The 26,744-nt window shown below is 36.8% G+C and overlaps 1 protein-coding gene across 1 annotated transcript; it reads left to right on the top strand.

The window, feature by feature from the left end:
• The first annotated feature begins 756 nt into the window (after window positions 1-756).
• On the top strand, window positions 757-13,037 carry HEY2 (hes related family bHLH transcription factor with YRPW motif 2). The gene is made up of 5 exons (XM_001369616.4): window positions 757-1,067; window positions 3,214-3,292; window positions 3,432-3,515; window positions 6,000-6,081; window positions 10,445-13,037. Exons 1-5 carry the CDS (start codon window positions 985-987, stop codon window positions 11,140-11,142), a joined length of 1,026 nt encoding a protein of 341 aa, XP_001369653.1. The 5' UTR covers window positions 757-984; the 3' UTR covers window positions 11,143-13,037.
• Window positions 13,038-26,744: the final 13,707 nt, after the last annotated feature.

Raw genomic sequence — 26,744 nt, forward strand, 5'->3', positions numbered from 1 at the left:
GGATACCAGTCTCCTTTGAGTGACCCATATGTTCCCAAATCTTCTGCCCTAGAAAAGCAATGGAAGTTTAGGGAGGGAGTAAGTCGAATCTCTCTGAAAGGCTTTAAGAACATAGGATAAGGTCTACATGTTGAGACAGTGATCATATGAGCTCTAGAATCAAGGATCCGGAGGTGGGGAAAAGTTCAGAGGAGTAGTCCCATTTACTACAGCTTCTGCCAAACACGCGCACGCGGGCGCGCGCGCACACACACACACACATACACACTCACAGCCACGCGTTTGAGGTTATTTACTAAACGTAGTCCAGAAACTTTAGTACTGAAAGTGAGGCAGGGGGAGGAGGGTTGTCGAAACCAAAAGTCTCCCATTCAACACCTGATCCTCGGTCTCGACGTCTGCACAACTTCCCTACATAGAGCTGAGAAATGCCATAACACTCGCCACGGGGTTGACCCGATTGCGCCTTTCCCCGCCCGCAGCTCCAGGGACCGGAGGTACAGCGGCTGCTTTCCCACGCTTGGAAACGACCCACTGGCTCTTGGCTTTCGCGGAGGACTCCCCTCCTCCCTCAATCCTCATCGCCTCTCAACTATCAGCCAATCCCAAGCGCCCCCGACTCCCTGAGGGGGCGGGCTGATGCTGTCCATCAGGGGCTTTTCGGTCCAATAGGCGGCGCCTGCGGGGGAGCCAGTCGCCGGGGAGGGAGAAAGATGGGGTTACACCCGGGACAGAACGCGGGGGGGAAGGGGGCGTGCCTGGATCCTGGGCACTTGCGCTTGCTGGAGGTAGGGACTGCAGCGTGGGAAAGAGCAAGCAGGAACAGACCGCTGCAGCCGCCGTTGTCGTGCAGCGCTCGCCGAGCTCTGCGCTACGCGGTAGACCACGGAGGGGAGGGGTGGGGGAAGAGGAGAAAAAGAAAAGTACCCAAGTGGGTATTTATTCTTCTTAAGCCTGCATTGTGCATCCTCCCCATTCAACAAGATGAAGCGACCTTGCGAGGAAACTACCTCAGACAGCGACATGGATGAGACGATAGACGTGGGAAGCGAAAACAATTACTCGGGGTGAGTAAGGGTAGCTCTGGTGGTGGAGAGTAGGGAAGGAATTTCTCCCCTTCGGGAGTTGCTCTAGGGGTGGCTGGAGCGTGCAGAAGAGAGACCCAGGTGCCCCCCTAATCTTCCAGCGTGGCGAAGCCTTCGTGGGAAACTCCTAGTGTGGGCGAGCATCTCTTGCGAAATCTCGGGGAGTATCTACCTCCCGGGCATCCTGGTGGAGACCAGAAAACTTTTGCCTGTGGAGCCATCCATATTTAGTTGAGTAGTGGTATTAGGGAGTTGTAAGGGGCATTGTATTATTCTTGAGAGCTCTGTTGTTGTTTTTTGTTGGGGTTTTTTTTTTTATCCTTTGGGTGTGTAGTGGAACCCGAAGTTGGCGAGACGTGCGTGAAATACGCCTGTGGTTTAGATTTAGTGAGCCATTGATTTCCGAAGCCTTGGATCACCTGTAGCTACGTCAGCTGTCATGCCCCTCTGGGGCCTTTGCAAAGGACTAGGTAAACTTTAGGTGGCCCAGCTCTGAAGGTCTACTTTGGAGCCTTTCGGAGAATGAGACTAATAGCAGGAAAAACAGAATGGTTATATTTTTCTTTAAAAAGTTCAAAAATACTCACTGGAAATTTTGAGATATTTCACAATGTCCAGACTGGCTAGGTGGCGCTTTGTGGAATGAACATGTGTGACTGGCAATCCCGAAATAAAATGACCTTCTGTTATAAGGGTGCTTTCAGGCATCATCGTTTTGGCCCTGGTATCAGCATGATTTCACATGACAAAGTTACCTGGCATTTTAGTGCCAGTGCAGGTCAAATTATAATTGCTTCTAATTAGCATTCCCAGGAACTGTTAAATTATTTACCTTCAACTAAGTGTCATTCACAGTTCAGGATTCTTGCCTTTTGAAAATTACTTTTCTTTAGTATTTTCACAGCAATCCAAACACCAAAAAGCCTAAGATATTTGAAAAACTTAAAAAGAATTCTATCCCAGTGGTTCTCAGATTGTGATCCGTGGAACCAGGGGTCTTTGAGGTCAAAACCCCTTTTATACTAACACAAGATATTTTCATTTTTAGTACAGTAACATGGATAGGAAACTCCCATAAAGTAAAGCTCTTTGGTGGGGTCCTCAATAATTTTCGAGTGTAAAGGGATCCTAAGGCTGAAAAGTTTGGGAACTGCTGATCTATTTTATCTATTAAGTGTTTCCCAAAGAATGAAATGTCATAGCTCAAAAATGAGGCTCAAGGTACAGAAGACATTAAAGAAAAGGAAGCATGTTTGAGAAAGGAATAAGAAGGAAAGAGCAGACCTAATTACAATGGAATTCTGACATCATTTCTGAATGGAAATAGCACAAATAATAAAGACAGCACATTTGTGATTGTAAAATGTATAATCTTTGCTCATTATGAAAAAAGAAATGGATAAAAATTAAGAGAGACTATAAAATTAATGAGAGAGTGAATACAAGGATGAAGTTCCCAGACTTTATAGGTAGATTTAAACCTATACTTGAGGATTAGAAAGTTTTCAACTATAAAGTTCAGATTCATTTTCAAAGTAAAGCAGCTTTATCTGGCCATTCCTCTTTAGTTTGATGCTTGTGTTAATAGCCTATTTCATGATATTCTGGGAGTTAGATACATATCAATGTTAAATTTTTCGTGTGCTAAGAAATAAAATGAGATAGCTTTTGTTTATTTTAAAAATTGGATCTAGAGACACTAGTGACATATGACCAGACTGTATCTATTTGATAACAGGAATTTAATGTGACCTTTATTTTAAAATAGCTTTGCTTTATCCAGTGCCAGCAGAGAAAATGTTATCAGAGGTTAGCTGAGTGAAAAAAATTCTTAAGTGGAACTATGATGTATCCAGACCTACCAACTTTTTCACTATAGGTAGAGACTCAAAACAAAGTTCTCTCATGGCCTTGATTCCAAGATTATCCATTAAAAGATGTAATTCAAACCTAGAGAGAGACTAGGAGGCCTAAAAAGCCAAATGTGGTAGAAGGAAGAGTTAAGAATAAAGAACTAAACACTTAGAGGAGTAGTGTAATCACTGAATATTTAATAGGTGGCATCAGGTACCCAAAAGGAACAATCATTGTGTTATGTAACAACTGACACATTCTTACTGTTTCATAGGCAAAGTACGGGCTCTGTTATTCGATCAAATTCTCCGACAACAACATCTCAGATTATGGCCAGAAAGAAAAGAAGAGGGGTATGTGCACTTTTTTTTTCCACTTCTTTCTTTGATTTCATGAAATCAGTCTCGCATGTAAGTGTTGTATCTTTCCACTATGAGCAATATTACTATTCATGTATTCATAAACTTTCTTGTTTGTTTTCCTTTGGAATAGATTATAGAGAAAAGGCGCCGTGATCGGATAAATAACAGTTTATCTGAGTTAAGACGACTTGTGCCAACTGCTTTTGAAAAACAAGTAAGTTAATTTTCCCCCCCTTTCTCAAAATGCATGTATGTGCACTCACACACACAGATTCTCTCATCTGGTAATGTGGGTTTTTGTTAAAGCTCATTAAAATAATAGTGTATGTGTCCTGATCTGGCATAAAGCAGCCATTTCAATAAAATGCTTTGTTGTGGCAAAACTATTAAAAACATAATCCGGCTTGAAGCCGAAAAACATTTCCATTCTTTTGCTTCTTTTTCCCTTAAGGGTAGGAGTGTTCATGCTTTCTCTGTTCTTTCTATGAATACCAGTAGTGGTTTTGTTTTAAAATGTGCTGCATGCAGTATGCTTCAAAAAAGAATGAAATGCAAATTACACTTCTGTCTCAAATTGTGTATTTTTTTTATTTAAACTTTTTCTTATTAAAAAAAAAAGACAGCAGTCCCAGAAATAGCACATCTAACCCACAACCTTAAAGGATAAACCGATTTCCCAAGTCATTTACTTTCATTTTAATGCCTTGTTATTAACCTATTTGATTTGAAGTACCCTTTTTAAAAGTATGGTATGGTCAGATTTGACCATGTAATTAACCATACCCAGAATAGAAATACACCTTTAAAAATAAAAAACCCTTTGCCCAAGTGAGAAAGTAGAGAGCTAGACATTTTCAAAGTTGCTTATTTCATGACTCATGAAAAGTAATATTTAAACCCCTTATATAAGTCTGTTAGTAACAGAGACACCACATAGCATCCTTCAAAGGATACAGAAACTTAGGATAGAAATATTTTCAATTTAGTTCAGAGTATGAGACAACAGTTATTTGTTCCATTTCATTGTTTATGCTTCATTAACACCACAAATATTATAATACAACACCTACAAAGCCCTTGGGAAATGCCCAGAAACTGCAGTTTTGAGTTATTAGTCACTTGCAGAGAAACTACTTCTGTCTCTATAGAAAAGATTAACACAGAAAAAGTACAGTAAAATTATACACTATTAATTATAAATTCTTAATGGAGGAAAAATTACCAAAAAGACACTCATTCTATATCCTGAGTCTTTCCATAAGGAGAAAAGTAACATGAAAAAAAATATAATTTTGATTGAGGAATGCTTTGAATCCCTACATGCTGTTATTAAAATATCAATTATCAATGCTTTTTAAATTTTTTCTGATTACTGAAAGTCTGTCCACAGTTATTAGGATCATTTGGTTTAGGAATTTTTTTGGTTTGTTAGATTTTTCTTGAATATTGACTTAAAACAACTTAAGCTCTAAAAAAATAAACCTCTGTTCTCTGGCAGTAAGTTATTATAAACACATGGGTCTCACATTGGTAGAGTTTGGTTACCAAGAACAGAGACTTAGAACTTGTCATAGTATGATTAGAAGAGTATTCTCTCATGGAAAGAAGTAACTTAGGGACCCCTCACTACGGACTGAGTTCTGGTACTATCCATTTAAAACAAGTAATGTTTAGAAATCGAAACCAAATCTTAGCCTCCGTTCTGAAAACATCAGAATTTAATATATTATACATTATCCATCCAGCTTTTGCTGGTCAGTCAAGCAGCCTTAAGAGAGCTCTATGGGTTCCAGTAGCTTTTAAAAGGTATCTTTACAAAGAAATAATTTCAGCTGACATTTTTTAAATATTTAAGGCTATGCTCTTAAAGAGCTCATAGTCTAATTGAGAGAACACATATACGAATAAACAACCAAAGCAAAACATGAGGTGGGGGTGGGGTAGTATTTCTAATTCAATTATAGAGAAATTATCACAACTTTTAAAAAATGATTAAGAGGGTCTCTAAGAATTTAAAATATTACCCAGATTAGAACTGAATTTTCATCTCATCTTTTTGGATAATGATACATACAGTGACACCTGCTGGTCAAAACTGAAAATGATTTTTTTTTTTTTTAATATCTATCATCCAGGGACTTTGTAGTGGACTGGAAAAAATTATTTAATGGCAAAATCATTTTCTTTTTAAGAACTTATTATTTTTAAGAAATCAATTTTAGAACAAAGTCATTAAAATCATCTTTTCTATCATATACTTGATAAGCCTGCACTATCCCATAATACTATTTAACATTTAACATTCAAAGTCAAAAGACATTTTTCCCTAAGTTAAAAAAATAGATTCAAAGCTTTAAATTCTGGGTTACTGTATAGTTTTTACTATATAATAAACCCATAATATTCTTAATATACCTTAAAGTCTTTTGAAAGGTCAATTATTTTTTTAGATTTCTAGTACATCTTTAAAAGTAGATGTGATATAGATTACAAGATATAGCATAGTACAAATAGTTACACCTATTCCGTGATATATTAAGAAGTCTGATAGGCAATTGAGATATATTGTAGAAAGAAATTAAAATAAGAAAGTTCTTATATCAAGGGAAATTAAAACCATAACAAAAGTTAAATTAAAAGTATGCTATATTAAATTAGAACCTTTGATTTGTAAAGTATTATTCTTTTATTCTTCAAGGGATCTGCAAAATTAGAAAAAGCAGAAATACTACAAATGACAGTGGACCATTTGAAGATGCTTCAAGCAACAGGAGGTAAAAGTAAGTCACTTTCTTCATTTCTCTTTCTGAAGCTGAACAGTTCTTTAACATTCTGGGATAGGCGGTCCCAGATTAAAGCAGTGGAAATCAATGCTAATGGCAGGATTAAACTCGTGGGAAAGGATTGCTGGAACAAAAGAAGCACTTGACCCTGGGCTTGTGTTTGCTTTCATAACACTGTGGGAGTAAAGGCTTCATTCATGGGCAGCCCAGTCAGAGATTTGTTTGGGCCTTCAGAAGAGCACAGAAATCTGCAGGGAGAGACAAAACAAACACAAAAACATCCAAACATAAACAGGAGATGGCAACAACCATTAGGCTGCCCCAAAACCAATGCTAGAATTTGATATAATGTATAAATCTGTAAGGAAGTGAATCTATAGGAAAATTCTTTGTTATTTTGGATATCTTTTGTTTGCTGCAGGGTAGAGGGAAATGGAAAGTTATTTTAAATAACCAATATAAACCTCTGTATTTCACACAGTTAATGGAAATAACTATCCCCAGGCTACTGACCCCACTTTTAGGTGGTTAGGGGAATCAGTTGGACAGTGGTTAAGTGGAAGTAGTGAAAAGATGAGAAGAAATAAGTCTTTTGGGCAGCTGTCTTTTTTTTTTAAGACCTAAGATTCACATACTAAGGGACCGAGAGCCTAGAGACTCCCATTCCCCTTCTATATACATCCATCAAGTTTTATATATAGGTTTTGCATGACTGTTCCCCTTAAATGATGTTCTTAATATATACTTTAGCTATCTTATAAAGATGTTTAGGAAATATTCAGACAGGTTGATGTCTCTCAGGTCTTACCATCCCAAGTGTGGATTGGCATAATTAAAGTGGACAATGGACTGTTAAGTCAGGAGACCTAGGTTTTACTCCTGTTCTATCACTTATTGTATGACTGGGACAACTCACTTAAAATAGCAATAAAAGCAACTGTACTGTCCCTCTTCACTAAGTTGTTATAGACCATCAACTTAAGGACTTTGTTAATTGTAGAGTTCTACTTAGTCACAAAAGTAAGACAGCAGATTTTTTTACATGTTATGAACATGCAGTTCATTATTTTGTGGTTTTATTTTTACTTTATAATTGTATTTGCTTAAACAAAGTGACTGGCTTATAAAACACATTGAATGCACTTTACTGCCAATAGGATATGTAGTGTATATCCTTCAGAAAATTAAAAAGACACTTTCTAGTTGTGAACGTGGATAAGTCATTTAACCTCTATTTGCTTCAGTTTTCTCACCTGTAAAATAGGGATAATAATAACACCTGCCCTCCAGGTTTTCATGAGAATAATTTTCATGAGATAATAATTTTAAAACATTTAGCATAGTGCTTCAACACATAGTAAGCACCATATAAAGTATGAACTGTTAGTATTATTAGGCATAATGAATAAAACTTTATGTTTTATTAAAATATAAGCCAAAAGTACAAAATATGCCATGGCACTGTAATTATTCAAACAAAGGTTGGATAATTATCAACAATGTTATAGGAAAGAATTATGATCTTAAATAGTTCAACTAAGGACTTCTGAGTTCTCTTCTAATTCCAGATAAAAGGAATCTGGCCCTATTAAGGTCAAATAAAAATCTGATAACCCAGGAGAGCCACTAGTTAAGAGATAGGAACTAGGAGTTAATAGACAGTGAACCTGAATGCTGGATCTACCACCTACTACCTGTGTGACCTAGGACAAGTCACTCTTGACCTCAGTTTTTTCACCTGTAAAATGAAAGTATTGGATTACATGATCTCTAATTCCCCTTCCAGGTTTATATGTATGGTCCTATGAACTTAGATTACCAAAAAAAATTGTTTTCTTATTTCATACAAGTACAATTCAACATTCTGAGACAAAAATGTTGGGCACAAGGATAACTATTATTACACAATTATTCAACTTTTGTTGGTTTTGTTAGTTACAAGGTTAAAAATTGCACCTCTTCTCAGCTCACTAAAATACTCTCTATGTGCAGAGCACTGTAGTAGATATCAGGAAAAATGAAGGATTTAGATAAAAGGGAACTCTAGCCTTCAAGGAGGATACTACTAGGAGGATAAATAAAATTCAAATACAGATAACCATAAAACAAAAGTAAGTACCAATTGCACATGGTTGACATGTGCTGGTATTCTTATATTTGAATTGAGCCCTAGCCCAGCAGCTATTCTTGGCTATTCAGAACAGTTCTGAAGTTTGTCTCAAAAAGGAACATTTTTTTTAAGTGCATACTGTTTGTTACTGGTAGGTCTTTTAAAAAATAATTAGGCAGATGATGCATAAAAGTTTTGTAGGAAGAAATATGCAGTTATTGTGTCTCTTAATTGATAGAATACCCTTTGTCAAAAGTTTTCAGCCTTGGACTGTGCCTACATTCTAATTTATTTTTTAACAACTTTTTAAAAATTTTGTCTGTATTTGGCATCAAGATTATTTTTTTTGGTTAATATCAATATATAGCAAATTACTTGAGCTTTTAAGTTGCATAACAAAAGTATGGCATTGGAATGTGTTAAATTTGTTGCTATGAAGGACAATTTCCTGGGAGTTTCTGAAATAAATTATTTTGGCCCACCTTCTACTATTTCCTTTGTAGGTATGAATTAACTATCTAATATCAATTTTTAAAGCCATTTGGGCTCTATCTCACTTGAATGATGCTTCATTCCCTTGCCTCTGATTACAGTGTGTTGGAAGATTTCATCTTCCAACTTCATTTGTTTGTGAACATAGATTTGCCAGGATACAGTTCTAAAAAGTCATTGCAAATATTTGAACTCAAGTCTTTCTGACTCCGTGCCCAGTATTCTTCTGTGCCACACTACCTTTTAGAGGCCATTAAATCTGGCCCTTCTCATTTTTAAGCAATAAAGAAATTGAGGCACAAAGTATTGAGTGATTTGTCCAGGATCATAAAGTTAGTTAAGTTTCTAAAGCAATATTTAAACCTCTATCTTCCTAACTCCAAGTCCAAGGCTCTATCCACTATATCAAACTTCCTCCCATAGTTAAAGCATGATGGCATTATCAGGATAAAGAATTGCATGTAATATAAAAATCAGTAATAAAATGTCATTCACAAAAGGTAAAAAAAAAAGAAAGAAACTGAGGCCTCATCCTTCTATGTGAACTTTGGCAAATTAGTTAGCTTCTCTGGACTTTTTTCCTTCTCTATAAATAAATAAGGAATCTCTATAGAATAGATGATCCAAAGTCCCTTGCAGCTCCAAATCTTATAATAGTATGATTTACCTTTAGCCAGTTATAACAATAATTTCAGGTATTTGTGTGTATACATGTATGTATACTCACTCATCAGTGAATTCTTGGAAATGTGCCACATAAACATGAACTTAATTTTTAAAGAATGATCTTCTTCCATGATTTTTTGATCCTCCTTATGCATTTAGTCGATTCTATTTTTCATGGAACTCTTTTCTTCATTGGATTTCTTTTTCCAGTAGGTCAATTCTGTTTTTTAAGGAGCTCTTTCCCAAGCATGTGCTGAATAGGTGGCATTTATAACAATTCAATGAAGTTAAGAATTCTGTTATGTATCTTATATCATTAAGCAACCAAATATTGACTGATGGGAAACTGATTAATATAGTTCTTCACATTAGTACCTGAATTACATTTTTAAAAACTTAATTTTGTTTCCATGAAGACTTTTTTTCTTCATGAGGAGCATTGACAAGATGTTTTTAGTTTGCCATTAATTAACCCAGCATGTCAAGATGCACTTACAATTTTACTAAGCAGACCATATCCTAATAAATTGTCAAGAAAGTCCCCAGACTGTGAAAATGTTGTATTTAGCATGTAGGTTATAAAGGCCAACACCAGAGAGAAGAGGGCAGGATATTATAGATAGACCCTTTAATCTTCGATCTGTGTTGCATGTGAGGGAGACTGAGAAACTATAGATCTCTATTACCACGAAAAAGGCCTGCCATGGAATTCCATTCTCCCACAGTATAGGGAGAGAGCAACACCATGTTTTTTGAAGAATCTGAAACATGAATGTTCTTAATTTCTTTTTCCACTGTGATATTTGATTGCAAGAACTGTTGCCTACTCTATTCCTAGACTTTGTCTCACATGTAAGTTACCAAATAACTTTTAAAAACTTCTATAAAACTTAATAATGCAAATTAAAATTGTGTTTAGAAGAAATCAGTTCTAGCTAAATCTGAGCAAGGATGGAGTGGAACATTAGCTGGATGGTATTTGCTCATACTGTTTTTATCTCTCTCCCTTCCCTTTCTCTTGCCCTCTCTCCCCTTCTCTTGCCCTCTCTCCCCTCAACCTCCACTTTTTCCTTCCCCAACTCCACCTTTCAGGTTATTTTGATGCTCATGCCCTTGCCATGGATTTCATGAGCATTGGATTCCGGGAATGCTTAACTGAAGTTGCAAGGTACCTGAGCTCAGTGGAAGGTCTGGACACATCGGATCCTCTAAGAGTTCGACTTGTCTCTCATCTCAGTACCTGTGCCTCTCAGAGGGAGGCAGCTGCCATGACTAGCTCCATGGCCCATCACCATCATCATCCCCTACACCCACATCACTGGACGGCTGCTTTTCACCATCTTCCTAATGCCTTGCTTCAACAAAATGGACTCCATGCCTCAGAAACCACACCTTGCCGGCTCTCCACTGCATCAGAAGTGCCTCCCCCTTCCCATGGCTCAGCTCTTCTCACAGCCACTTTTGCTCATGCCGACTCTGCACTTCGAATGCCTTCCACGGGCAGCGTGGCTCCCTGTGTTCCACCTCTCTCTACTTCTCTCCTGTCCCTCTCTGCCACCGTCCATGCTGCTGCCGCAGCAGCCACAGCAGCAGCTCATAGCTTCCCCCTTTCCTTCACAGGAGCCTTTCCCATGCTCCCACCAAATGCAGCAGCAGCAGCTGCAGTGGCAGCTGCAACTGCCATCAGCCCACCTTTATCAGTGTCAGCAACTTCCAGTCCCCAGCAGACAGGTGGTGGAACAAACAGTAAACCTTACCGACCCTGGGGGACAGAAGTTGGAGCTTTTTAATATTCCCTGGAAGCTTTCTACTAGACTTTTGGCGGTAGTAACTGAATGTCCTTCATTTCAGAGTCAGCTTAAAGGCCTGCACCCTAACGGTAACAGCCATGACAGATGCTGGAAAATCCACCAAGAAACAAAACACTGTTTTAGGCACAGATCTCACAAGAAGAAATGATATTATCTTTTTTTCTTCTTTGTTTTTGCTTAAGGCGTCTTGTTAGCCAACATCGGTGAGCTTTTGAGAATGTCACGCTCTTGTTACCTTTTCAAAGTTTATGAGGGAAATATACCTATCCCTGAGATAATTGTCCAGCTATTCATCTTCTCGTATGTGTGTTGGGGAAGAAAATACTCCCTGGAATTCTCTCCCAAGGCTGGATGAAAAATACGCTATTTCAAGTTTCATAAGTGCCTGAGTTATTCAATATTTTCTTCAGAAAGAAATAGCATTGCACAAGAAAATAAGGTAGAGAGGTATGGGTTAAGAAATAAGAAGGGAGGGAGTACTGCATTAGGCTAACAGACATTTGATACATTTCCAGGGAAGAGTGCACTGTTAAAGCCAACAGAATTATTTAGCTAAAAAGGGGTTACTGAGAAATAATTTTCAGGTTGAAAGGCCTAGTTTTATCTTACCTAGTTTACTTTCTTTGTACAGACTTGCCAAGTGGTGACATCTAGCATAGCATTGGTATAAGCAATTATCCTATCAGTGCTTGGATTAACAAACAATTCAGCACCACTTGCAAGCCTTCAGGCGCTTTTTTAAAAATTGGCTTAAATTTTGATGCTTCTTCATAGTGCACCTATATATGTGTGTATATACACACACAGACATATTTTTATGTGTGTGTGTGTGTGTGTAAGTGTAATGGCCTACTAAGTGCCCACTGGAGGATATTTGATTCATGCCAATACAAAAAAAAAAAAACTCCTTTGGAAGATGTTAAATTAACTTATTTAGTTGCATTTGGACTATTTTTATATATATATTATATATACTTTTCATTGCCTCCTGATAACATGCAAAATTTTATTCTGTCACTTTTGAGGGAGATTGTAACTTCTGGGATGACAGATGATGAGATGGATAGGGAGCATTAGGAAAAGAAAAGGCACTATTTTTTTTAAAAGTTGCTCTTTCCCAAATTCACTAATATCATTTGATTCCAAACCAAGATGAATGTATTAAATGTGATGCCAGTAAATTATTTTATGTCCATACCCAAACAAATAGTGCTACACAATGGTGTTTTGGTTTGTTTTTGCTTTTGTTTTATGACATAAAATAATCTCTTAATACATTGAATCAAGCACGTGAGATTTTATGTTTTGGAAAATAAAGACACAGCATGTATTATGCACTTGATTTCTCTGCTGTGTGGAGAAAGCAATAAACATTATGAGAATGTTAAACATTATGCAAAATATACTTTAAAATATTTGTTTTAAAAATACTGTACCTAGTCTTGTTTTTTTGCATTACTTTGTAACTTTTTTCTATGCAAATGTCTTTACATATCACTAATTAAATGAATTCCTTTTTTGACTGTTGTTATGGATGAATTGAAATTGTTTCCCACTGCAGAATGGAAAACCTAGGTAGATTGAAAATTAAGACTACTTTCCCTAACAAATTTAAGCTAAGACTTTTCCTCTTTCTAAATCTTTTTTTAGCTCATTCTTGTCGCGATTTGTTTGAACCTTAAAAATTCTAAGCCTACCTAATAATTTACTTCTTAGGCTCTTAAATTCTGGGACTGATATGACATTATTGTGAAGAATGAATCAATTCTTTCTATTGTTATTCCTATTTCTCTGGAAAAGATGTATGGTAGGCATCTCTTCTTAGAAATAAGTTGCAAAAATGGATCTAAATAAAAATAACCAATTAAAAATAACCTAAATATGCAGTGCTAGAAAGAATATGTCCCCAAAATCATGTGTCTCAAGGGAATTTGTAGAGTTTTAATATGCATACATACAAACAAAATACTATGTTTCCCCTTTGTGCTTCTGCAGGTGTTTTCTTTCCCTCTTTGCAACATTGAAGCTTGGAAAGTATATTACTAATAACAGGGAAATAGCAATTTAAACAATGCAAAAAATGAATAGAATGTGATTTTTTTCCTTTGTATTTCTATCTTTGCTATCAGTAACCCATTTGTATTTATTCTTTCAGGTACAACCTTGTATTGCTCAAGTTTCCTTCTATCTATACCCAGATCTGTCCATTTTCATATTTGGTCCCAAGTTTATCTTTAATCCAGTTGTGGATGTGATCTCATCTTGCAATACACAGTTAGTAATCATAAAGCTGAATGTGAATGGGATGAACTCACCCATAAAACAGAAGTGTTTAGCAGAGTAGATTAAAAACCAGAATCTTACAATATGTTGTTTACAAGAAACACATCTGAGGCAAGGGGACACAGATTAAAGGTAATAGCCTGGAACAGAATTTATTACACATCATATAAAGTTAAAAAAAAAGTTAAAAAAGCAAGAGTAGCAATCATGATACCAGACAAAGCTAAAGTAGAAATTGATCTGATTAAAAGAGATAAGGAAAGAAATTACAGTTTGCTAAAAGGGACTATAAACAATGAAGTAATAACATTTCTAAACATGCATGCACCAAATGTTATAGCATCTAGATTTCTAAAGGAGCTTATGGAAGAAAGAGATAGTAAAACCATACCAGTGGGGGACCTCAACCTTGCCTTTTGGAACTAGATAAATTGAAACAAAAAATAAATAAAGAAGTAAGGGAAGTGAATAAAATGTTAGAAAAATTAGAGTTAATAGCTGGAGTATACTGAACAGAAATATACCTTCTCAGCAGTACATAGTACATATACAAAGATCAACCATGTACTAAAGCATAGAAACATGGCAAACCTGCAGAAATAATAAATGCAACTTTTTCCAATCACAATGCGATAAAAATTATAATTAATAAGGGACCTTGGAAAGGCAAATTTAACATTAATTGGAAACTAATTCTTCAAAACTGGTGGGTCAAAAAACAAATCAAAGAAAAAGTTGCTGACTTCATTGAAGAGAATGACAATGATGAGACAACATAAAAATCTGGGATACAGCCAAAGCAGTACTCGGGAAAATTTATATCTCTTGAGTGCCATTATCAACAAAATAAAAGAGGGAGAAGATCAGTGAATTGGGCTTGCAATTTAAAAAATTAGAGAATGAAATAAAAATCCCCAGATAAAAACTAAATTGGAAATCCTAAGAATTAAAAGAGAAATTAATAAAATTGAAAGTAAAAAAAAAAACTATTGAACTAATAAATAAGACCAGGAGTTTTTACTTTGGTATGATCTCATCTTAATTCAAGTCAACAAACATTTATTAAAACATCTCTTGCCAGACACTCACTTTGCAAAGAAGGGTATAAAGGAGTCTGTTTCAGTCAAGGAATTTGGTTTAATTGAGAAAGAAATCATGTAAATAATTTTGTAGGAAGAAGACATGCAAGACAGTTGGAGATGATCTCAGAGGGAAGAGACTAGGGTTAAAGGAGATCAAAGTGATTTCTTGCAGAAAGTGAAGTTTTTGCTGAAACTTGAAGGAAGCCAGGAAGTGAGGAGTTAGAGAATTCCAGGCATGATGGATAGCCAGTGAAAATGCATTCAGGAGAGGCAATGTCTTGTATAAGGGACAACAAAGAGACTAAAGGAGAATTCAATGTAACTAGGTAAAAGGGGATCAAGTTACAAAGGGCTTTAAAAGCCAAAAAGGATTTTATATGTAATCCTCTGCTGTGATTATTTCAAATTAATCCTACACATAGGTTGCATTTAATAGTTTTAATGTTGTCTCCTCCATTAGATTATGAGCTCCTTGAAAGTAGGGACTTGCTTTTACCTTTCTTTTATTCCCCCTGCTTTGTACAGTGCCTGGCTCATAGGCAATTAATAGATACTTGTAATTGACTGATCTTGGAGGCAATAGGAAATCACTGGAGTTAATTGAATAGGGGAGCAAAATAGTCAACCCTGTGCTATGGGAAGGTTAGTTTGATAACTCAATACATAATGGACTGGAGTATGAAAAGATGAGGCAGGAGGGACCAAAAAAACATTGGAGGAACATCAAGTGTGGCTGTTCACATTGTTTCCATTTATGAAAAAAGGAAATGGAAAGTTTATCTTTAGTTCATTCTTACCTGTGGATGATCCTGGGTCATGAAGTAAAACTGAATTGCATGTCCAATGCTGTTATTAAAATGGCCTTCTGATGGTTTTAATGAGGTGGATAAGAGGGAGTGAGGAATACTTTAAATTTCAGGTTACAAAATAGATTTCAAATAGGGTCTAAATATTGCTTCTTAAATAACCAGTTGAGAGACAAAATAATAAATTCACAATAAAAAATTGTATAAGGCTTTAAACATGACCTTTACTTGATGTAAGTGACTTAGACACAGATACACCTTCACTGAACACAAGAAGAGCTCAATTTGGCATGGAGTGAGATTCTGCATCTTGGATTTGCCTCTGGCTCACCACTGGAGAGCCAAGGAAATGTTCACTTGGTTGACATCTCACCTTGAGTCAAAGCATTACAACAAAGTATACAGGAAACTAGGGATTCTTCCAAATTTATTTCCAAGGCCTATCATTACTTTAGCAGCAACCAAACAGCTTAAGATTGTAGTTATATTCTTGTGCTGGCCAGCCACAACTTATAATCAGAAGTGCCTTAACTGACCCCTCCCCCTTCAAACAGGAGCTACTTTGAGAAATATATTGCTTGTGAATTATTTGTCCAGGAAATTATTTTCCTTTATATCAGACATTGATTCACCTTCTTTAAACTGAAGAGTCAATATTAGTTTATCTGACTTTGAGCTTTATTTTGTCCACTTATAGTAGTAACCAATAAGCAAATGCCTTATTACTTAAAATACCTTCTTAGCAATTATTGATGTTATCAAGTCAAGATGCCAATTATTAATGAGCACAGTAATTTCTGATACCCTTTATAAAGTGCGGTGTGCCAATTATAAAGAAAATTGATTGTTCTAGTGATTCTATCAACCATGATAAACTATCAATGATATGGGAGATATTTCAAGAATACAGTCTACTTTCATGCAGACTTTGGCTATGAAACAATTCAAATTAGCTTCTTGAAATGTCATACCCATGCTTACTTCCATGCTCACTATCTTGGCAATGTTGCTCTTCTTCACTGTACTGAATTTCTTTAGGTTGCCTTTGTTCAAAAGACATTTGCAAGCCTAAACACCAACATAACATCAGAAACTCAGCAACAGTTGAAAAGAATGAGATCTGAGATTGAGAATTTAGCTCAGACAGTATGGGGGAGAAATTCCTTTTTTTATACAGGGAAAGATGATTGAGCTTGTCTTGGCAAAGTATGAGTAGTGGCCACTAATGGACTTCTCATTTGTTCTACCATTATACCTACACACATAGTCATCACATGGTATTATATATTATATACTATGACCTTCAGGAAGTTGATCTTTTTTAAAGGTTATTAAAGACAGATTTAGAATCAGATTTCAGTGAGATTGTAACTAAGACATTTATAGAGTGCCACCAAGATGGGACAGGTGAATACAATTCTGTATTACTGGGTAGAATATATGCAAAAATGAGTTGCCTTGTCAAAGCACTGATGGGAAAAATAGACAATAATAATAATAATAGCTGACATTTATATGGCACTACAGGCCAGGCACTGTGTTGAGTGATTTCAGTTATATCATTTTATCATCACAACAACCCTGGGAGATAGATGCTATTATTATTCCCATGTTACAGTCAAGGAAACCAAGGTAGACATTGATTAAGTGACTTGTCCAGGGTTACATAGTGTTATAAGGAAGAGATAGGTATAGAAGGAGAGATGAAGGTTTGCAGCAGACAGATACATGAGACCTAAAGATGGAATATTCTGGAATACCAGAAGGAAGGGTTGCGCTGGAATTCAGAGGGGCTATTAGCTCTCTCTCTCTCTCTCTCTCTCTGGATGTAAACCTGGAGGGAGTGGCTGCCAATTCCTGAGGTTTCTGATCTTGTCTTTGTTGCTGTCATTTGTTGCTGTGTTTTCTTGAAAGAAGATCCTGTGAACCTGACACTAACCTGAACCAGCACCCAGCTATCTGCATTATCTAGCAGTAAGCAGATGTCTGGGACCCATTGGACCTGGGACCTACCCTTGAGACCCTGTCACAGACCAGCACCTCTATTAATAATCAAGAGAGGTTGTTTAGTGCAGGGTATCTAGAACAGGGTCTGGGTACAGTTAGAGAGGTGAAGGTGACAAGTATAGACCCCCTTTTGTAAGAAGGTTTAGATATGGAGTATAAGCTAGTGAAATAGTGGCAGGGATCCCCCTTTTCCCTTCAAACCTCTCTGGGGAAATAAACTATACCTTCCATTAACTTTATCCATCTCTGTGACTGAGAAATCTGTGTGCTGGACCCATATAAGGCTCTGGCCTAGTCAGGACTAACTGCTGTTCCTTTCAACCCATAGTGTGGAAACCCTGATCCTGGCCCAAAATAATCAATTGGTATCACAGCTGACTGTGTCCTCAAAACCCACCTAAAACAATACCTAGCAAGTGTCAGGTTATATTTGAATTGTGGTATTGGGGAAGACTTAAGAGTCTCTTGGACTCTCAAAGGAGATCAAATCAATCCTTAAAGGAATTATTTCAGATTATTCCCTGGAAGGTCAAATACTAAAGCTGAAGCTTAAATAATTTGGCCACTTAATGAGAAGACAGGACTCATTGGAATAGACTCTTTTGCTAGGACAGACAAAGTAAAAAAAATGGAATGGTAGAAGAGTTGATGGATATAGATAGTGTCATGGAAGTAATGAACATCAGCTTGGACAGACTTCAAGAGAAGGTGGAGGATAGAAGGTCCTGGCATGCAATTTAGTTTAGGGGTACCAAAGAGACTCAACTGAACCACAGAACAGCTGAACAACTGAACAACAACAAATCCTGATTCCAGGCCTATTGCTCCATCCACTGCTACCTAGCCACCTAGCTGCTTCTAAAGATGTGTGTGTGTGTGTGTGTGTATGTGTGTGTATGTTCACTTATAACTCTCCTATCTAGGGTACTAGTTCCCAATTATCTATAGTGCTAGTTCTGAAAGAAAGCAAACTTAAAGGGAAAATATTTCTCAAAACAATTCCTTTGTATATAAATTTAACAAGTAATGTGTGAGACCACCATGTTATATCCTTACACAAATATGCACTACATTACAATAAATGAAGAGACCTTTAGTTATCTTCTGGCTATGTCACTGGCAGCTTCAAGTTCATGTTACTTTATGATCATCTTGGACTATTCATCATGGTGTGATTCTTTCCATCTAGACCTTCCGTGAGCTTGATAAAATGGTTGTGTTGCCCCATTTTCTTGCCAGAGATTCCAATGTTTTATTTTACCCCATTTATAATTTAAACTGATTTAACCCACTGAGATAACTACAAAATTTACCCCTAGAGTATTATATTGTATGTTAGAGAAGCAAGGATGATAAGGGATAACAACTATTAACAAAATTTTTATGTTTTATATTTTTATATTTATTATTTTGTCACATTTATATTCATTTATTTTTAAATATTTATTTATATGTATATATTTCTTACATATTATGCTTACTTTTATTACTACCTATAAGAAAATAAATAATAAAATGTAAAAATAATAAAAATAAAGAATAAAGAAAATCTTTGTATAATATTGACACTTTTCTGAGAGATCTTGGTTCTCTTGGCAGGTGAAATCATCTTGAGGCTGAGTGATAATCATCCTGTTTTGATTAAATGTTCATGAGATGAGAACAGAAAACTACCCTGCACTACAGCAATTATCTACAAAGAGCTGTAGTTCTTGTTGGAAATGACTTCAGGCTTAAGGAATTTTGGCCTCTGACTACTTGTATGAATACAACAAGAAAAAGTCTTTTAAAAGAACATTTTTACCTAGTGCTCTGCAACAGATACATAGACTGATGCCGTAGAGGAAAAACTAAGGCTGTTGTGCAGACTCTGTAGGGACAACTGGGTAGCAGGGTGGATAGAGTATCAGGCATGGAGTCAGAAAATCTTGAGTTCAGATGTGGCCTCACACACTTACTGGGTGACTCTGGGCAAGTCTCTTAACTCTTCCTTGGTTTCCTCATCTGTAAAATAAGTTGGAAAAGAAAAAAAAACCATTCCAATATCTTTGCAAAGTCCCAAATGAGGTCACAAAGAGTCAGACACAATTGAAATGAACCATGAAATGAACCATCAATAGGGCCCAATGTGCCCATTCTGACTAATTTTTGGCCCTTGCTGTCAAGATTCTCTTCTACTATGCAAAACTTTTTATTGAGATTCCCAGGGAGATGATAGAAGATGAAGATCTCCTAACAAAAAGACCCATATCCGGTGAGTGACTTTTGCCTACTTTATTATCAAATATGTATTTCCAGACCCACTCACACACCTTAGATTTGCAATCATTCAAACTATGCTTTGAATTTGTTTCAGAGGGCAGACCAAGCTGTTCGCATGGCTGTTGAGATTTAGAAGTCAGAGGCCTATCATTCTGAGAATAAGACAAAAAAACACACCAAACTCTATCTTCAGATGAGGTGGATAGTCAGCTACAAATTCAAACTGGATATATGCAGAATTGCATTTGAAGGTATCACATTACCCTTTAGAGCAGTGATTCTTTCTACCATGTAGATTTTTACACTGGTAAGTTTATACTCATGCTATACCAATAGCTCAAAGTGGTCATGTCTGCTCTATCTATGATCTGATAATAGTTACAATGATAACTAGCATTTATATAGCATGTTAATGTTTGAAAAGCCCTTAACTAATCTTAATTTCAGATTCTATTATTATCTCCATCTTATAGATGAAGAAACTGAAGCACATGGAAGTTAAATGACTTTCTTGGAGTCACTCAGCTAGCAAGTGTCTGAGGCCAGGGGCATTGGGATATCCACTGTGCAACATAATTTCCTCTTTCCTCATAAGCAAATCATGACATTGATTCCATGGGAGTGGTATCACCTGGTGTCCATGAACTTGTTTTTTTCTTAAACATTTTAATATTTAATATTTAAAAACATTTTAGTATTTTAATATTCATAATTGGCTTTCTTTTAAATCTAAGATATTTTATTTTATACAATTAGACATATTCTGGAAAGAGTCTATAGGCTTCACAAGATTGCCAAAGGCGTCTATGACACAGAAAAAGGTTGAGAACCCCTACCTTAGAGGTTTGGTGGATATGAACCTCTAGGAACTCTTTTTGTTGAATGTAGTTTGAGAAAGGAATGGTTGGGAATGCCAGGCCCAGTGGAAAAGGATCTCAAGAACCAGATTCTCTGGTTTTTACTAGATGACTGCCACATGGATTAACTTTACAACAGACCACATACAAACCTACTCAGGCTTATCAGAAGATTACTGTTTCCAATATGTTTTCATTTCTTATGAGTATGTACTTGTAATATCTTTAACACTAAACTAGGGGTCCTTTTTGCATGTGTCCTGGACTTCTTTGGTAGTCCAGAGGGAAGCCTATAAATCCTTTTCAGAATAACATTTTAAATGCACAAAATAAAATAGTACATTGGACTGCAAAGGAAATCACATTCAATAATTATATTGGAATACATTTTTTTAAATCCTTACCTTCCATCTTAGAATCAATACAGTGTTGGTTCTAAGGCAGAAGAGCAGTAAAGGCTGTGCAATATGGGTTAAGTGACTTGTCCAGGGTCACACAGCTAGGAAGTGTCTGAGGCCAGATTGGAACCTCCTATCACTAGGCGTGGCTCTCAATCCACTGAGCCACCTAGCTGCCCCCTCAAAATATTTTTAAATATATTCATAATTCCCTTCCCCCCCCCCCAAAAAAAAGATCTATCCACAGAGCCCTCTAGAGACTGTGAATCCCAGGGTAAGAGCCCCTATACTAGGCTGAGAGTCCATGCCAGATAATTTTCCTTTTATATTTAGTGCAAAGAATGTTTCTGACTAATAACATCCAAAGATTTCTTTTTCACTCAGTCCTGCATATCCTGGAGCACTATAGCTCTCAGACAAACCAGTTGGCAAGGTAACTCAGAAGGCTAAAACTCAGCTAGTGTGGAACCCGTTTTTCAAAGCTCCCTTGGCATTCTACTCTGAAGTCTCTAAATCACTTCTGATTGAGTCTTATGTTTTCCACAGCATTAACTAAGAACTAAGCCACTCTGGAGAGGTGTTCTGATTACTCCTTATCCCTGCTTACTTGGGAACTAGGGACTGAAGATATTTGCTAAACACAATTGTCCGTGCCTCTTTTTTGGCATAAATCTCAGCACTTATATAGAATGCTTAGCTAGTCATTGGAAAGTGAGGCCTTTCTAGTAATATTGAGACTATCTGCAAGATCTCTTGACTAGGCAACACATCCTTTATTGAATATTCTTCATATTTCACATGACTGATGTGGAAACAAAGCAAATTCTTTTTTAAAGGGTTTTACTTTATCTAATTACCAACTCATTGGATCCAAAGTCTAACTTTCATAACACTTTCAATGTGTTTAAATTAGATCTTAAAACTCCCATTGACTTCAACTCATGGCATAGTAGTTCAACCATAAGTTATATTAGATACAAATGACTTGGTAAAGAATTGAGGCCCTTATCCTGGAGATATCTTCTTTTCATATCATACTACCTCAGATCATTCTTAGCTATTTGAAGTTACAATTGGAATTCTGGACATATCAACTATTCATGTTGCTCCTAATAATGAAACAATTGGGCTGGACATTCTTCAATGCATTATTCAATACAAAACAGTAATATTACTATTACATATATATTATCTTTATGATCAATGTTTAGATTTGACTCAATGCTCAACCATCAATGTAAGGATTATTCTTCTTTACCATTCTCACCATTACTCTTCTCACCATTAACAGTAAACCAAGCCAACATTGTTCATTAGTACATTTGTAAAGACATTTATATCAAAATATCCATTAAAGAAAATCTACTAGCAGGTTATTATGATAATTTATATATAGCTTCTCACCTTTTTGTTCTTTGTTGCAAAGAATTAGATCTGTCAAGCATAATTTGCTAAGCATTCAAAGACCCTTTCTTAACTATATCCATTATATTGAAGTCCTGACGTCTTCCTTTGTGGGCACCCTTATCTATAGCATTCAACTTGTTTCAGAGACAATAGGGGAACTTACCACATTGTCCACTAAGGTTAGATTTTCATTTGGTCTTGAGTCTTATCAAAGTAAATGGGCATTTGTGGGTATAGAGCCATAAGTAGAAGACAAATAAGGAAAGCAAACCTCAAACACAATATTGCAATACTACCACCATCCAGAGGTGACTTGTGTTCTTGGAATTATATGAGGCTCACCTCTCTATGTAACCTATAAGGATGGGTGTGGCCTTTGATTTTATAATGAAAAATAAGCAGGGCAGCTAGATGACTCAGTAGATTGAGAGTCATGCCTAGAGAGGGGAGATCATAGGTTCAAATCTGACCTCAGACACTTTTTAGCTGTGTGACCCTGGGTGAGTCATTTAACCCTCATTGCCTAGCCCTTACCACTTTTCTGCCTTGGAACCAATACACAATATTGTAATAATGAAAAAACAAAAAAGAAAAATAATTTACTAACAATAAAATTAGGGGAAACAACTAGGCGGTTCAGTGGATTAAGAGCCAGGCCTAAAGATGAGAGGTCCTGGGTTTGTTCATATCTGGCCTCAGGCCAAGCTGTATGACTCTGGGAAAGTCACTTAATACCCATTACCTATTATAAAGGGTAAATTTAGAGTTGAGACTAAATATTAAAATTATTGGTCACCAGGGATTTAATTTCTTAAATTCCAAATGAAGCAGTCAGGTCAGAATGGAATTTTATGGTGATTTGAGAGACAGAGAGAGAAAGAGAGAGAGAGAGAGAGAGAGAGAGAGAGAGAGAGAGAGAGAGAGAGAGAGAGAGAGAGAGAGAGAGAGAAGAGTTAATTTAAACTGCTCCAGCTCAGGCTGAGCCAGGCAGGAGTTCAAGGCCTTGGCCAAGGGGGCCTCCCCTGAGAGCCAAGGGAAAAGGGAGTCAGTCTTATCACTTACCATGTCTCATAGAAGCTGTCTAAGGGAGCTCCTCCAGGCTCAAGTTCCAGGATCAAACTCGTGCCCAGCCTTCCCAACAGGAAGTGATGAGAACTCCAAAGGCAGCTCTATGTCACTTCCCACGTCTCACATGTGCCAATGGTGGCTCAACCTTAGTTTAGGACATCCCAGGGGACAGTCAGTTGTTTCTGATTTGTCACTTGCTAGCACATGCCAATGTAGTGTGGTATGTACATTCCTGGATGCTAGACTAAGCAAGATGGAGAAAATCTAAAAATCACACTATCCTTTACCAATCTTCTGCCTTGGAACTGATATACAGTTTTGATTCTAAAATGGAAGATAAAGGTTTATTTTTTTAATTAAAAAAATACTAAAACTACTAAAATGAAGGAAAAAAGATTGAGATCCATATATCTGACCAAGTGTCCATCAGCATTCATTTATTTCTTTTCAGAAAAACTTTAAAATGTTTAAGAAAAACTTTAAAATGTTATATACATGCATATAACAATAGCTAGCATTGAAATAGTACTTTTACATTTCATAAAGTACTTTACATATGTTATCTCACTTGATCTTCATAACAAACCTGGCACTAAGGATTTATAATTATCCCCATTTAATAAATGAGGAAATTGAAGCAGATAGAGATTAAGTGACTTTCCCAGAGTCACACACAGTTAGGAAGTCAAGTTTTCCTAACTCCAAATCCAGCACTCTATACATTGTACCCCATCTGACTACCTATATAAAATAAGTTTAAATAGATATGTATGTGTACATAATTTGTTAGGTTTTATGTTCACTCATTTGTCTGAATGGATTATATAAATTCAATTTCTATAACTTTGGGGCTCTGTATATATAAGATACAAACTTGTTCTTATGGAATATGATTTTTTTCTATCCTCCCATGTTTATATAATTGTGAACCGAGTTCTTGGGCTTTGAAAATACAGATCTATGTGCTTAATGAATAGACTACAGAAAAATTAATCCAATAACAAATAAAAAGCTACCTGCTTGCCCTTTCCAGTAACAATAAGAAAACTTACATTTACATAACACTTTAAGGTTTGCAAAGCATTTTATATTTGTTAGCTCATCTGCTACTCAAAACAACTCTGGGAGATAGGTTCTATTATTATTCTCATTTTACAGAGAAGAAAACCCAGGCACAGACTCCCTCAGGTTCCCACAGCTAAGTATCCGAGATCATATTTGAACCCAGGTCTTTCTGATTCCACATCCACCACTTTGTGTGTTGGTTCCCTGACCAAGAATAGACAATTGGCACCCAATGCCAGAGAGGCCAGCACTCACACTCACAAGGAGCTGGCCTGCTGACATCACACTGAAGATCTCTCTGTGTGTCTCTTGTCTGTTTGTTTAACGCATATCTCTCCTTCCCCTCACCCTTATTTTCCAGTCTTTAGCTTCCCTCCTCAAGTGATTAAAACCCATGTGAGAACTTTTTGTAGAGGCTGGTCTGCTACATTGAACACTGTGCCACCTAGCAGCCAAATGTATCCATTAGTGAGGGCTCAGAGAAACAAATAAATAAAGAGGGCTCCTGGCTGCTAAAGTACTTTTGTAACAATCCTCCTGACATCTGGCTTCAATATATCTAATAGGAATGGGAGTGGGAGGGAAGGTTGAGCCTTTTCATAGTGCAACTTCTTTTTGTTAATTCACTGAGGTAGAAAAACCAAAAAAGTAATAGTCTTAAGAGGTTGTTGGCACTATATTTGTAAGTTTTGAAGTCCATGCAAACTGACCCCATGATGTCCTAAGATATCATGAAAGTGTAAAAATGGAGATTTGAACCCCAGACTTCAATTCCCAGAAGTCCTTGGTAGCTCCCAGAGTTCCCCATAATCCCAGGTGAGGTCCTCACCTGGGCAGAGAGCAAAAGGATTGTTTAAACTGACTCCGCCTACTTCAGGCTCTCTCTCAGCTTCCACTTCTAGGGACAGGTGGCTCTCTACCTAGCCGGCAAAATGTAGGTTGCACATGCTTTCTTAATTTGTATTTTCTCTATTTCTTAATCTCTAATCAACCTCATAAAAATATAATACGTTTAGCAGAAAAACTAAATTTTAATCTAACAAAAGGAAGGCATGTAGATTATATTTTCAATTCAATTCAATATTTATTTATTAACTACCTTCTAGACACATGATTTCAGTAGTATTTAAGTATGCTACTCATCCACCTGCCACCCATTTCTCACCAGTGGTTCCAAGAAGCTGTAGCAGGCATAGCGACAACACCCTGGTAAAACCATCTCAGCAGGTAGGCTAAACCAGGTTGAGAGTGACCAACAGGCCTCAAACTCCTCTGGGAGTTAAGGGAATGTCTATCCCAAGCATCTAAAGATTTCTCTGATAGGAGATAAGAACAATTCCTTCCAAGAGCCATTAAAACAGCTGAAGCAAGCTCTGTGGGATGTGTAGAGCTTGGTCAGACATGAAAGATGCCTCAGTTATCCACTGCATCCTGGACTGTTGCCAGTTGTCCTGACTTTTGCCTTGCCACTGGGCTTTGATAACTCTTAAAGAGAGAGTGAAGCTGATGACTTTGTGTAACTCTGTCTCATTTGAATCCAATCTATGAACAAGTCAAGACATTACCCCATGATGTCACCAGTCCTCTTCAAAAACACAGAACAAACAACAGCTATATATCGTGGGAATTTGAAGGAATGAAGCAATCACGGGTATAGAGCAGTGATTTCATGAGTACAGAGGGTTCCCCAGTTTGAAAAGTCTTTATCCCTGTGAAAACTGATGCTTGACACTGAAAGGGACACTGTATGCCTGGTTAAATGACTTGCCCATGGTAACACTGCTAGACTGTGTCCGAGATAGGACTTAAGCACATTAGCCTCAAATATTGGCCTTCTACATAGTCTCTTAAAGGCCACTTAGGCTTTAAGGAACTCGAATTATTTTTTTTCAATGCTAAAACAGTCGATACTTTTATTTTTATATGTCACAATACAAATGTAAGCTGCATTTCTGCCCCACTCTTCCTTTTTAAATTGTTTCTTTGACAGGAAGTGGGAAAGAAGTCTTCTTATATGTTTGGAAACCTCCTCTGGGGCAATTAGCTAAAACACACACAAACTGGCTAGCTATCAAAAATCATGACAGAATGCTCCAACTCTCTAAAAAAAAGTGCAAAAAAAAGTGTAAAAAAATGCAAACTAAAACACTGAAGTTTCACTTTATACAAATAATTTTGAGAAAGTTGACAAGAGGGAAATGATCAGTGTTGGAGGGACTATGGAAAGATAGGCACACTAATGCACTTTTGGTGGAGCTATGAATTTGGTGACAGTTCTGAAAAATGATTTGGAATTACTCTAAAAAGTCACTAAAACACACATCTTTGACTCAGTAATACCACTAT

This window comes from Monodelphis domestica, chromosome 2, assembly GCF_027887165.1.
Source record: "Monodelphis domestica isolate mMonDom1 chromosome 2, mMonDom1.pri, whole genome shotgun sequence".
Taxonomy (NCBI): domain Eukaryota; kingdom Metazoa; phylum Chordata; class Mammalia; order Didelphimorphia; family Didelphidae; genus Monodelphis; species Monodelphis domestica.

Excerpts from the sequence above, each read along its gene's own strand:
- HEY2 (XM_001369616.4), top strand. The coding sequence starts at position 985 with ATGAAGCGACCTTGCGAGGAAACTACCTCAGACAGCGACATGGATGAG. Across the intron at positions 3,293-3,431 it reads CCAGAAAGAAAAGAAGAGGG|ATTATAGAGAAAAGGCGCCG; the intron begins GTATGTGCACTT and ends CCTTTGGAATAG. Across the intron at positions 6,082-10,444 it reads TCAAGCAACAGGAGGTAAAA|GTTATTTTGATGCTCATGCC; the intron begins GTAAGTCACTTT and ends TCCACCTTTCAG.